This window comes from Chelonoidis abingdonii, chromosome 5 (genome assembly GCF_003597395.2).
Source record: "Chelonoidis abingdonii isolate Lonesome George chromosome 5, CheloAbing_2.0, whole genome shotgun sequence".
Taxonomy (NCBI): Eukaryota; Metazoa; Chordata; order Testudines; family Testudinidae; genus Chelonoidis; species Chelonoidis abingdonii.
Genome location: NC_133773.1, coordinates 140,837,912 through 140,851,456, shown reverse-complemented (window position 1 = coordinate 140,851,456; position 13,545 = coordinate 140,837,912). Strand labels below are relative to the sequence as shown.

Below are 13,545 nucleotides of genomic sequence, written 5' to 3'. Positions count from 1 at the left end.
AGATCCCCATGTCAGGTGGGAGTGAGATGCAGATCTCCACTCAAGAAAGATGAGAATTCAGAGCTGGAAGCCTAATAGTGGGTGCCTTCAAGGGACCACAGAGAGGGAATACAGGTGCAGTTGCCCTGAAACTGTGACACTCAGATGTCCTGGTACCCAGTTAGTACTCTATCCAATAGACAACTCTGTCTCTTTTTAACAGCCCTGGAGGAGAGAGCTTTTAGAAAGGATTTTACTGAAGAGAGGATGATGATTTGTTGAAAAAGAAGGGCATTCTACCTATGGGGTTTGCACGGAAAACGCCACAAAGACAGTTGTATGCAAAACAAGACAAACTGAACACTGTGACTGGCATAATTGGAATACCAGGGGAGGCAATAGGATGAGATATGGCTGCTGATGTAGACCAGGGAATAACTATGCAGAACCTTCAAAGAGATGACAAAAAATACAATCTGTGCATTAAATTTCAAGGGAGGATCAACTATATGGGAAATCTGAAGGAGTGAAATAAGATTTTTCTGTGTGTGCCAATGGCATTCAAAGAAATGTTAGACATTCATCAAAATTTCAAAGTTAGGGTGTTTTTTTCCCATTTTTTAAATGGCTTGTAGTTCAAATACAGTTTTAATAATTTTCTTCAGACTTGGCAGAAAAAATCTCCTTCGCCTTAAAAATCAGTCAGGAAATTTTCATATCAATTCTATTTTGCTAAACCAAGTTATAAGGGGCTAAAAATAAGACTTTTTTATCATGGAGCCTGGTTGCAACCTTAATTATGGAACCATGACTAACATTCCATCATGGAATTTCAAAAACAAGACAAATCTCAATGCAGTTGAACTCTAAACAGCAAATATGAATCATACTGTTCTAATGCAGTTGAATGGGGAGAGATAGCTCAGTGGTTTGAGCATTGGCCTGCTAAACCCAAGGCTGTGAGTTCAATCTTTGAGGGGCCATTTGGGGACTTAGTTGAGGAGCGGTCCTGCTTTGAGCAGGGGGTTGGACTTGGTGATCTTCTGAGGTCCCTTCCAACCCTGATAAACTATGCTATATGGATTGTGAAGCAAGCTATTCCGCTGGGTAGGAAAGATAGAAAATGTGGCAAAAGACCACCTTGGCTTAACCACGAGATCTTGCATGACCTACAAAATAAAAAAAGAGTCATATAAAAAATGGAAACTAGGTCAGATTACAAAGGATGAATATAGGCAAATAACACAGGAATGCAGGGGCAAGATTAGAAAGGCAAAGGCACAAAATGAGCTCAAACTAGCTATGGGAATAAAGGGAAACAAGAAGACTTTTTATCAATACATTAGAACCAAGAGGAAGACCAAGGACAGGGTAGGCCCACTGCTCAGTGAGGAGGGAGAAACAGTAACAGGAAACTTGGAAATGGCAGAGATGCTTAATGACTTCTTTGTTTCGGTCTTCACTGAGAAGTCTGAAGGAATGTCTAACATAGTGAATGCTTATGGGAAGGGGGTAGGTTTAGAAGATAAAATAAAAAAAGAGCAAGTTAAAAATCACTTAGAAAAGTTAGATGCCTGCAAGTCACCAGGGCCTGATGAAATGCATCCTAGAATACTCAAGGAGTTAATAGAGGAGGTATCTGAGCCTCTAGCTATTATCTTTGGAAAGTCATGGGAGACGGGAGAGATTCCAGAAGACTGGAAAAGGGCAAATATAGTGCCCATCTATAAAAAGGGAAATAAAAACAACCCAGGAAACTACAGACCAGTTAGTTTAACTTCTGTGCCAGGGAAGATAATGGAGCAAGTAATTAAAGAAATCATCTGCAAACACTTGGAAGGTGGTAAGGTGATAGGGAATAGCCAGCATGGATTTGTAAAGAACAAATCGTGTCAAACCAATCTGATAGCTTTCTTTGATAGGATAACGAGTCTTGTGGATAAGGGAGAAGCGGTGGATGTGGTATACCTAGACTTTAGTAAGGCATTTGATACGGTCTCGCATGATATCCTTATCGATAAACTAGGCAAATACAATTTAGATGGGGCTACTATAAGGTGGGTGCATAACTGGCTGGATAACCGTACTCAGAGAGTAGTTATTAATGGCTCCCAATCCTGCTGGAAAGGTATAACAAGTGGGGTTCTGCAGGGGTCTGTTTTGGGACCGGCTCTGTTCAATATCTTCATCAACGACTTAGATGTTGGCATAGAAAGTACGCTTATTAAGTTTGCGGACGATACCAAACTGGGAGGGATTGCAACTGCTTTGGAGGACAGGGTCAAAATTCAAAATGATCTGGACAAATTGGAGAAATGGTCTGAGGTAAACCGGATGAAGTTCAATAAAGACAAATGCAAAGTGCTCCACTTAGGAAGGAACAATCAGTTTCACACATACAGAATGGGAAGAGACTGTCTAGGAAAGAGTATGGCAGAAAGAGATCTAGGGGTCATAGTGGACCACAAGCTAAATATGAGTCAACAGTGTGATACTGTTGCAAAAAAAGCAAACGTGATTCTGGGATGCATTAACAGGTGTGTTGTAAACAAGACACGAGAAGTCATTCTTCCGCTCTACTCTGCGCTGGTTAGGCCTCAACTGGAGTATTGTGTCCAGTTCTGGGCACCGCATTTCAAGAAAGATGTGGAGAAATTGGAGAGGGTCCAGAGAAGAGCAACAAGAATGATTAAAGGTCTTGAGAACATGACCTATGAAGGAAGGCTGAAAGAATTGGGTTTATTTAGTTTGGAAAAGAGAAGACTGAGAGGGGACATAATAGCAGTTTTCAGGTATCTAAAAGGGTGTCATGAGGAGGAGGGAGAAAACTTGTTCACCTTAGCCTCTAATGATAGAACAAGAAGCAATGGGCTTAAACTGCAGCAAGGGAGATTTAGGTTGGACATTAGGAAAAAGTTCCTAACTGTCAGGGTGGTTGGACACTGGAATAAATTGCCTAGGGAGGTTGTGGAATCTCCATCTCTGGAGATATTTAAGAGTAGGTTAGATAAATGTGTCTCAGGGATGGTCTACACAGTATTTGATCCTGTCATGAGGGCAGGGGATTGGACTCGATGACCTCTCGAGGTCCCTTCCAGTCCTAGAGTCTATGAATCTATGAATTTATAGTGTGAAAGAAGACTAATAGTCACTGCTACACTTAGAGAATGAATACATGATGGATGGATGGAAAACATTGATAAACAGCACTATTGTGAACTTGGATAGTCTTATTCTTCTGGCATGTTAAGTTTTTATTAAAATGTTACGGTATCATCTTCTAGGAGAGTTATAGAAAAATCACCACCATCAACTGTCCAATTCAACCTACTCTCTTAATTTTATTTTTAAATTGTAGGTTTGTGTTAGCATATATTTCATGTTTGTTTCTTCTTTTTTAAAGTCTGCTTCTATTAATATGATAGCATCAGAGGAATACTATTTTACTTTATCATTTAGACCTGGGGACCTCAAGCACTGGTCCATGGACCACTGATGATCAGTAAAGCATTTGCTGGGAGTCTGCAGAGTGCTGACTGACCATATGGTGCTCAGTCCAGCAACTAAAATGCATTAAGAGACAGCCAAAGACATTCCTAATAATACTTTTCTATATAAGCAATTACAGCTGCAACATACATCACATAGGTGAAATCCTGGCCCCACTGATTTCAATGTGCAGTAATTTCTTACCTTCTGCAGTAACTGTGGTTCAAGATATTGTCATGGAAAAGACCACTATCCTATTGATCTTTGATCAGATGGCCTGAGGCACCTTTATTGATATATCACAGTACAAGTGTGCACACAGGGAGAGACAGCGAGTCACCCTAGCAAGGGTTAAGCTGCTTTACATGTTACAAATTTTACTGAGCTTATAAAGATTAAAACCGCAAAACATCATACATTGATACAGTCTTATTTGGTAATTAAATCGCTAACACTGCAAAACATAACTGATACTTTTCCCTATATGGCATTAATATTGCAATTCAGTAAGTAACTTTTGTACATTTTCCTGTTGATGTTCTTTTGACAGTCATGTGAGCTTGATTGTTCTTTTACCCCTACTTGCGGTTACTTTGAGCAAGCAAATTGTTGCCACACTATAGTTGCCCAAAGCAACCCTGGAGGCCCTTATGATCAGATAAACAAGTTTTGAGGAAGTTACAATGGTTCAGACAAGGACCTAACATCAGTTAAGGGCCTTTGCAAAAACTCCCTGTCAGATTAGAAAGGAGATTTTAGAAGGGGGATTCTATTTTCCCTATCATTATGCATCCTTATAGGTGCTCTACTTCGGATGCATATGCACCTCTTCAGCCCTTGATCAGATTTTCCATTAGCAGTGTCTGTTCAGGCCGCACATGCACTCTATACAACCTTGTGCCACTCTCCCAGGGTACAGAGGGCTGCACAGGTGAACGATCCTCAGTTCCTTCTCAATCCCAACATCCAACAAGGACAGTCTGAAGCAGAGAGGAAGGAGAATAGGTATTGGAGCACCCACAGGAGAACATCTCAAAGAACCAGTTACTGCAAAAGGTGAGTAATCTTTTCTTCTTCTTCTTCTTCAAGTAGTGTCACTAGGGGTGCTCCACTTTAGGTGACTCTTGAGCAGTATCCTCACAGGAAAGAGGGAGCTTCAGAATCAAGTCCAAGACTTAAGCCAGAACAACAGAACCAAGTGCTGAGTCAGATCTGATGGCATGGACCAAGGCAAAGTGTTTAGATAAAATATGCACTGAAGCCTATCTAGCAGCTCTGTGTGTTTCAGACACTGGAATGTTTTTGAGTAACACTTAGAAGCTATTTGTGATCTGGTACAGTGTGCTACAGTTCTCTGGGGAGGCAAAGCACCAGTTGTATCATAGCAAGTGGCTGCCAACTATTCAAGTATGTTCCTATGAATTGTATTCTCTGTACAGGGGCTGACTTGGACTACTTTGTGTTTAGTTGGAGACCCAAGTCCTGGAAGGTAGAGAGCTGTATGAGTGGAATTTAGTACTGCTTCAAAAGATCAGCCCTTGAGTAGCCAATCATTGAGATACAGGAAGACTACAATTGCTTCTCAACAAAGATAAGCCAGCACTATTACTAAAGCCTTTGAGAACACCACTGGGGCCAAAAGAGAGGCAGAAGGGAAATACTCAGTAATGAAAATGATCCTGGCCCATGGTGAAGTGCAGGAATCTCCTCTGCACAGGACATATTGCTATATGGAAATAACCATCCTGCAGTTTGAGGGCCAAAAACCAATCTCTTGTCTATTTAGAAGGGGTTAGATCTGCCACAGTCACAATCCAGAACTTCTGAGACTAACAATTTGTTCAGTTATCTTAGACTGAAGATTGGTCTCCACTCTCTGTCCTTCTTTGACATAAGAAAATACTTTGAGTAAACTACTTTCCACCTGTGTGGGGGTGGAAATGGTTCTAAACAAAGGAGAGAATGTACTTCTTGACTCAGCATAATCTCATGAGAAGGCTCTCTAAAGTGGAACAGGGAAGTGCGGTGTGGTTGCAGATGAGATATAAAATTATAACCTCCATGATCCACTTGTCTGTTGTAATACGCCACTAGTCTTGTTATAAGTGGAAAAGGCAGTCTCCAAAAGCGGGAAGGTATGCAGAAAGTAGCAGCTTTCAAATTAAAGGTGGGGAAGGAGTTGAGCCCTCAACCAGCACATCAAGATTGCTGTTTTGAAGATGACAGTTTACAGCACCCACCACCAGGAAATTAGGTGGGGGTAGGGAAACAAAAATTCTGAGTCCCTGAAGGTAACATTTCTTATCTGCCCATTTACCAGTCAGCTGTATGATGGCAAGAGTTTGCCACACAGCCTCTGCAGGATCCAAGAGTGCTTCATTAACTGATACCACAACCCAGGTGGCTGTCACCCTTTGGAAAATGTTCAAGAGCTTGTGATGTGAATCTTTAACCTGCTCAAGAAGAATCTGGAGGGTGTTTGCCACTCTCTTCACAAGGTCCTGGAATTGATGAAAATCATCAGTCATCAATGATGGTAGAGGCATGACTGTCTTGTCTGGAGATGAAGAAAAAAGAGGGGAATTTGTGACCCTAGCTTCCTGTGCAGCGGAGCCAGAGGTCTGGAAAACTGCTGTCAATAAGCTGCCCAAGGATCCCAGTAAGATCATTGGAGAGGCCCATAGGGGAGAGGGGCTGATACCCAGGACTGATTCCACCATCCCTCATGTGGCTGAGGGTCTTTTTGTTAGAATATGAGTTTCTGTAATGATGCAGAGGGGAATCCCACACAGATAAGGAGGAGGCTGATTGAAGGTTTCCTTTATCTTCCTCAATGTCGTCCAAAGTGGGAGAGGGGGTGGGGGCAAGTAAAGAAGGGTGGAGAGTTCTGCAGTAGCAGGAAGCACAGGTAATCTAGAGACTGCGATCTTGGTACTCAGTGTCATTCGGTACCATTAAGCAGTGGGGACTCCAGCTCATCTAACACTGACAAGTCCATGGAGTAAATGAATTTCTGAGGCTCCGAGCGGGTCAGTACTGACACATCAGTTGACTTGGGCAGTAACATACCTTTGGAGTACGTAAGTATTGGGGCCAAAGGGGTGTGCTTTGATTTTATCATTATTGAGGGTGCCAAGTGGGAAGGCACCACTGGTAAAGTCTAAAATAGATGATGCTGATCTGGAGGCAGATGGTACTGGGCTCTGCCAGTGTTATGTTTCTCTGATGTGCTCTGGGGTCTCCTCCACTGGTACTAGAGGAAGAGAGTCTTCCAACTTGAAAGTACCAAGCTGAGAGACTGAGGCCTCCAACACTATAAACCTAGCAGGAGATCAGAACTTCTTGGGAGCTCTCTCCTTGTGGTGGACGACTGAGCTCCTCTGCTTTGGAACCTTCCCTAAATCCTCAGATCTTCTCCCTTCTAGAGAAGATCTTAGCCAAAGCGTCACCATCTGGAGACAGATGAATGGCAGGGGAAGGAAAGGTGGAAGGTGCGGGGTCTGTTGACCAGACTCGGAAGGAGGTCAAAGGGAGTGTTCCATCAGCAGCAGCTACAGTTTGGTCTCCCAGTTCTTCTGAGCTCTAGATTTTAGAGCCAGGCAAAAGTTACACTTTTGGGAGATAAGAGACTCTCCCACACAATGGATACATTTAGAGTGGCTGTTGCTGATTGGGATAGTCACACAACAAGAGAATCAGCTTTTGAAACCTTGTGAGCCAGGCATACCCAGCCAGACCAAATAAGCTCACCAAAAAAAAATGGGGGAGGAGAAAAAAAAAGGAGGAGTGGGGGGAGAAAAAAATGAAACTTATCATACCTAACTGATTTTATTCTAACCACTAACACTAACTAGACACGCTGAACTAAACTACAAAACACACTGAGGCACACACAAGGCAGTCATACTAGAGCTCAGTCTCAGGCAGAGGTTGGAGGGAAGGAACTGAGGGTGATTTGCCCGCGCAGCCCTATATGCCCTGGGAGCGTGGCACAAAGTTGTATAGTGTGCATGCATAGGTTGAACAGATGCTACTAACAGGAAATCTCCAATCAAGGGCTTGAGAGGCATATGTGTATCTGAAGTGGAGCACCACCAAGAACGCTACTTGAAGAAGAACTCTCATTTACTTCAGTGGGAACAAGATTTTACTCCATATCAACATGAATGAGACAGGAAGTAAACCATATACAGTAGATGCTTATTAGTAAGAACTGATCAGTGCCCTTTGGCTACATTGTACCGAAGCGACTGTTGCTGTTATGGGGAGTGTCAACAATTCACAGCAGAGAAAGTGTTCCCAGGGGAAATGTTGCTCAAAAGCAGTCGTCACTCTTACAAGGTGTTGCTGTAAATAAGCATCCACTGTAAAGTGTCCTCACAGCACTATTTTAAGATGTAGTCCACACTACGAAAAAAGTTTGATATAGGAGCCGCGATAAATGATCTTCATGAAATGCCAAATCAGTGCTCTTAGGTTTTATGACCTCTTCTGCCACTGAATGTCAGTAAAAGCTCAGGCAAGATACCATTTCTGTACGTGTTTACTCATGAGTAAAACATGTATAATCCTTACCTACTTCACCAAAGGACTGTGAGGCTTTAATGTTCATAAGGCACTTTGAAATGTTTACTTGAAAGTGCTACTTAAGTAGCTTATATACAGTATTATTATGATTAGGAAATATTAACAGTCCTTACAATTAGGAAGTCCAGCACATCAGTTTATGAAATCCTAAGGATTCAATTTTCATCACTTCTGGAGACTTCTAAAGGGTGTTCTTAATAAGAACATGGGAAGAATGGAAGAGGAAATAGATTATTATTTTATTTCTGTTGCTTCCATTCTTATGGCATCATGAACCTGTTTCACACTGACGATAAGGGCTCATTTTATTCAGAGGATGGCGTGCGCTTGCACTGATGTGTAGCCAATTTCTCTAATTTAACCTTACAAAGAAAAAATATTTTCAATGTTAATAGTAGTACTTTCGATTCACTAGAATTAAATGTTAGATAAAGATGATGGTTTAACTTTAATAAACTATAAATCAGTGTATTGATAAAAGGAGCTTGCTTAAAACAGTTGAAATATTTTTCTGCCTAAAATGAAAAGTACCTGAAAAATGTCACAAAGAACTGTACCAGGTCCATAAAGTTGCTGTGCTGTGAGAAAGCAATCTGTAAAACAAAAGCAAATATTTTCCTGTTACTTCACTGGCAGATAATTTATATCCAGAATTCATCATTACACTGCTGCTGGGATCAACAATTTCTATGAAATACTGCTTCATTTTCTTCAAAATGTACACCATGTTGATTTTTTTTAAAACAAATATTAAGTAGTATTCCGAGGAAGAAGCAACAGACCTCAGATTAAGGTTTGAAAGGCTTCATCCAAATTTCTTTTTAAAAACAAAACAAATAATTCAGCTTTTCCAGTTACAATCCAGGAATATATCACTTTGGTAAATGAGGCAAAAGAACATGGTAAACATCTTTGAAAAGCTCCAAATCCGAAATGATCACAATACTCACAAATAAGAAGCAGCATACAGCTAAAGTTGAATATTTTGAATTACTGCAGACATATTAACCAATAAATACTAAAAAGTTCAAAAGTAAGCAGAATTCCTTGGCCTCACTGAAATAACTCTTAAAGTAAGATCTTCTTGAATAAGGAACTTACACCAAGAGCAGCAAAAAGGCATGAAACACAGAAGATAATAGATACTGTAAAAACAACTATGGCATTCATTTTAACCCACTTTCCTGCAAGCCACTCAAACTGAAAAGTGAAAAACAACCAATTTTTTGGACACAAAACAGAAGGAAGAAAGGGACAGGAAATTGGGAGGTGGTTAGAGGCAAAAGGAGAGATTAGAGAGTCTGGTTAAAAACAACAAAGCAAAGGGAAGGCAAACCAACAGAAAGGCAACTTGTGATTGCTAATATTGCACAAACTCTTTCCAGGTACCTCCTATTTCCTCTGACTATCAATCCTAGCACCACAACAGGAAATTAACTCTTTCGTGAACAATCAAAACTTTTTCCAACACTAAATGGAAACCAGCAGTTTATACAGCAAAGCTTTTCATTTTTATGGAGTCTGTCTCAAAGCATTGTTTCTATTTTCCCATTAAATGACACATCATAGAAATACTGGTAATAATTTTTACCTATTCTCACTGTTAGCCACAGGTTGAATATTATGAATACCCGAAAAATTACCATTGGTTTATTATTTTTTCCAGCAACACTGTGTTGCTATATTTGCTTTAAATATCTATATTATATTACATCTGACACAGTAGCAGGCCAGAACTATTTATTTACAAATATGCTGAAATGATCTTTATACACTATAATCTCCTTTGGAGTGCATAATGGTATACTTTCTGTTTTGCTGGAAAGCTTATACCCAACAGCACTGAAAGCTGCAGATTGTGTGATTCCATTCTTTCAACCCTACTGCCTATATGTGATGGGAAGATTCAGCAAGCTGTATTTTAAATTTAATTTTAATGCACTGCCCCAACAGTCTACTTGAGTTTTCCAGTTAAAAAAAGGACAGAAAATGTATGGAGATGCACTTACAGCACTTCACATTTTAATCAGAGGGCTAAATCTATGTTTTCTTTAAAACTAATACCAAGATAGAAATTAATAATTTCAAACAAATCAAATAATTTCAAGCTCCTGATATATTATAGAATCAGGAAGTGAGATTATCTAAGATACCTGTTATGTAGTGTTATGTTATGTAATGCCTAAGATACAGATGTATGCAGTAGTGTTTTAGTCATGTTGGTCCAGGATATTGGAGAAACAAGGTGGCCGAGCTCATATCTTTATTGGACCAACTTCTGTTCGTGAGATAGAGAAACTTTTAAGTTTACACACTGATCTTCTTCTTCTTCTGTGTAAGCAAAAATGCTGGTCTCTCTCACCAACAGAAGTTGGTCCAATAAAGATGTTACCTCAGCCACCTTGTCTGTCTAAGATACTGAAACATTAGAGGTAATCCCACATTACATGCATCTGACAAAGTGGGTATTCACCCACGAAAGCTTATGCTCCAATACATCTTTTAGTCTTTAAGGTGCCACCGGACTCGTTGCTGATCCAGACTAACACAGCTACCCCTCTGATATCAGAGGTAACGTTGTACAGTCATACATTCACAATATGACCTATATTAAGAGAATATGATCAAACTAATTTTTTTAACTAAAATCTTGTATAGAACAAGGAATCTAGAAGCAGAAAAAGAAACTGGACAGGCAAACAATCCTCCTGAAAGAATCGTTATCAGGCTACTGCATGCTGGAAGTCAAAGCCAATGCAACTGAAATACAAGTAAACAAAATTAAACTAGTGGTAAGAACCTCTTAAATACAGCGGAGGACAAATGACTATGGGCCTAGACCTTCTTTTAAAATAGACCAAAGTGGGATTTATAGATTAAAAACAAGCTGCTGACATTTCAGTGCAGGATGGATCCCAGAAAAAAAATTGAGATGCTTATGTGCATACCAAAACTGTAAAGCACCTGTGATAACAGAATCAAGGAACTCATCTCTAAGCCATGACTAGAAAAGGATTGCCGGAGACAGAAGTCTGAATAAAGAATTAAAGTGAAAATGAAAAGATGGATAAGTTCTAGGTAACACAGAAAAGTCAGTTTCCTCTGGTGCATAAGTGACCTCGTAAGTGTGGTTTCTTCTTGATTTGGCAGAGCTTGTATCTTGGAAGGACGTAACAGGGGAGTTTGCATCTTGTAAAAGGGTAAAAAGTCTAAGATGACTTCTATAATTTACTTCTCACAAGTTAAAAACACCTTGTGCTCTTCACATGACCCCCTCTGTAGCCTATTATCATCATAATTAAATACAACAAAAATTTATAACTTTGCTCAAGTACAGCCTAATTTCTTTGAATACAGCCTGTACTCAAGATTTAATTAAGGTTTAACTATATGGAAAGGTTGAAGTGTCTGTGTTATATTTTAATTAAACTCATTCAGGAAAAACAAAAAGTGAGATGTAAAAATTCTTAATGGATCCAGTTTTTGATTAATGTTAACTCACACTAATTAAAAAAATCTCCTTATAAATGGTTAGAAAATTCATTCTGTGTGTAGCAGGGTGGATCCCTGCTCCAGCCCTGAAGGGGTTAAAAACAGCCCAGGGAAGGGGCCAGAGCTGGAGAAAGCAGCCTTTTAGGCTGGGCTGATTGGGGGAAGTGGCTGCAGCTGGGGCCATGCCCCAAACTGAGCCACAGGCCCTTATATAAGGGCAGAGAAGCCAGGAGCCCAGGAAGTCTCTCTCTGCGTTCAGAGGGAGAAGGGCCTGGCTGCTGCAAGGGACCAGACAAGGTACCCAGGGTGAAGCAGGGCTGGGGAAGGCAGCGGAGCCGGGGAGCTCCTGCCTGGAAAGCCCCAGGCTGCGACCTAGGAGTAGGCTAGGAGGTATTGGGGTTGCAGGGCGCAACCCAGGGGTAGGCCAAGGCAGCAGGTCCAAACCACTTTGCCGATGATGAGAGGCTAATACTGCAGTCTGCCCCAGAGTGTGGGGCTAGCTAATGACTGGGCAGTTGCCAAGACCCTGAGCCAAAGTGGGGATAGAGTGGGGGGGTTTCCAGGAGGGGGAAACCCCTAAGAGAAAGGGGTTACTGCCAGGGGGCAGAAACCCACATAGAAGGAGCACCGGGGTCCAGGGAGGGACACGGGGCCAGTAGCGGAAGCCGGAAGGCGGATCACCAGCCTGCAGAGGGCGCTCCAGCTGCAGTTTGAGCTAATTCCCGGAAGTAACCAGTAGGAGGCGCTGCAGGGGTGAGTCACGCCCGGTTACACTGTGCTTTAAAAAAGTAAGTGCTGTACTTTTGGGGAGGATTCACTGTACAGTATTTTCCCATGTGAAACAAAGAGGTTATATGTGCAAAATGGAACTCAATCTTAACTATGGAGTCATGACCTGTGGTCCTTCACAAACTAGTGTCACTGTAGCTGCCTAAGAATAATTTTGTATTATTAATAAATGGTTAAGAGCAATGAGACCAGACCATTCCCCACAGTAGTTCAACACAGCACTACTAGGAATCTGTTTCCATATAGTGAGAAGATAGCTGAAAGAAAGCATACAAACGATCACATTTTTTGAAAACTCAGTGATGTGCAGTATCACATAAAACTGCTTTTCAGTTATATGGAAACTGGATTTTAATGATATATAAGCTAAAAATTAAAGAGTGTACCTTTCATTTGATTATAGTAAAATGAGACTATAAGTGACATGTGGTCACCCCTACTGCTGAATTTCATAAGACATTTGAAATAGCTTTGAATCATTAAGTGGATTTTGTGAGTGCACATAAGGAAAGGGCTTGGCGATGAAATGCTTTCTAGGACGGCAATTTTGAACTGAAATTTCAGTATTTAAGTAATAGCTGGTATTTCTAACTTTAGAATCACTTTTAGTTTAATGGTCGTGGATCATTTTATAGATTTAGATTGATGCAAATCAGCACTGCACAAGACTAAGCATCTTTAGTTGTGGGCTGGTATCACAATTAGCACCTCAGTATTGGAGAGAATTAAAGTTAGTTTAATAAGACTAGAATAACTATGTCCAAATACTGATTTACCGAGATTGTAACTGATAGAGTGAAAACCAATCTCTAAACTGAAATCAGTTCATTTAGACTTTGTAAACACTATTATAAACATATTTATTTAGCTTATGTTTACATTCTTATTTAATTTTGAGTAATAAAGGCTATAAATAAAGCTCTTCACGTGCCTGCTCTTGTCGATTCCAGTCTAGCAGTGTGTGCGCCCATGTGCACAGTCATTGGATATTTTTGCCTCAGTGGTATCTGTAGGGTTGACAGTGGCACTCATTCAGTGCTACGCTCCTGGGTAGGTGCCATGACCTACGGATCAGGCGCCACTGACCCCATGCCCCCTCAGTTCCTTCTTACCACCTGTGGTGGTTAGTGGGAGCGCTTTTCCTTGCACTGCATGAGCTAGTGGTTTTCATCTTACTCACTTGGAGCCTTAGGGCCTTGTAAATAGTTT

At 40.8% G+C, this 13,545-nt stretch overlaps 1 protein-coding gene across 3 annotated transcripts in view; it reads right to left on the bottom strand.

The window, feature by feature from the left end:
• The window catches only part of ATRN (attractin), a 427,246-nt gene that overhangs the window by 225,079 nt on the left and 188,622 nt on the right, over positions 1-13,545 (bottom strand). For all 3 annotated transcript variants that reach the window (XM_032765826.2, XM_032765825.2, XM_032765827.2), the window contains exon 25: positions 8,587-8,648. In XM_032765826.2, the coding sequence (XP_032621717.1) occupies positions 8,587-8,648 (62 nt within the window). The remainder of the gene's footprint in view (positions 1-8,586; positions 8,649-13,545) is intronic.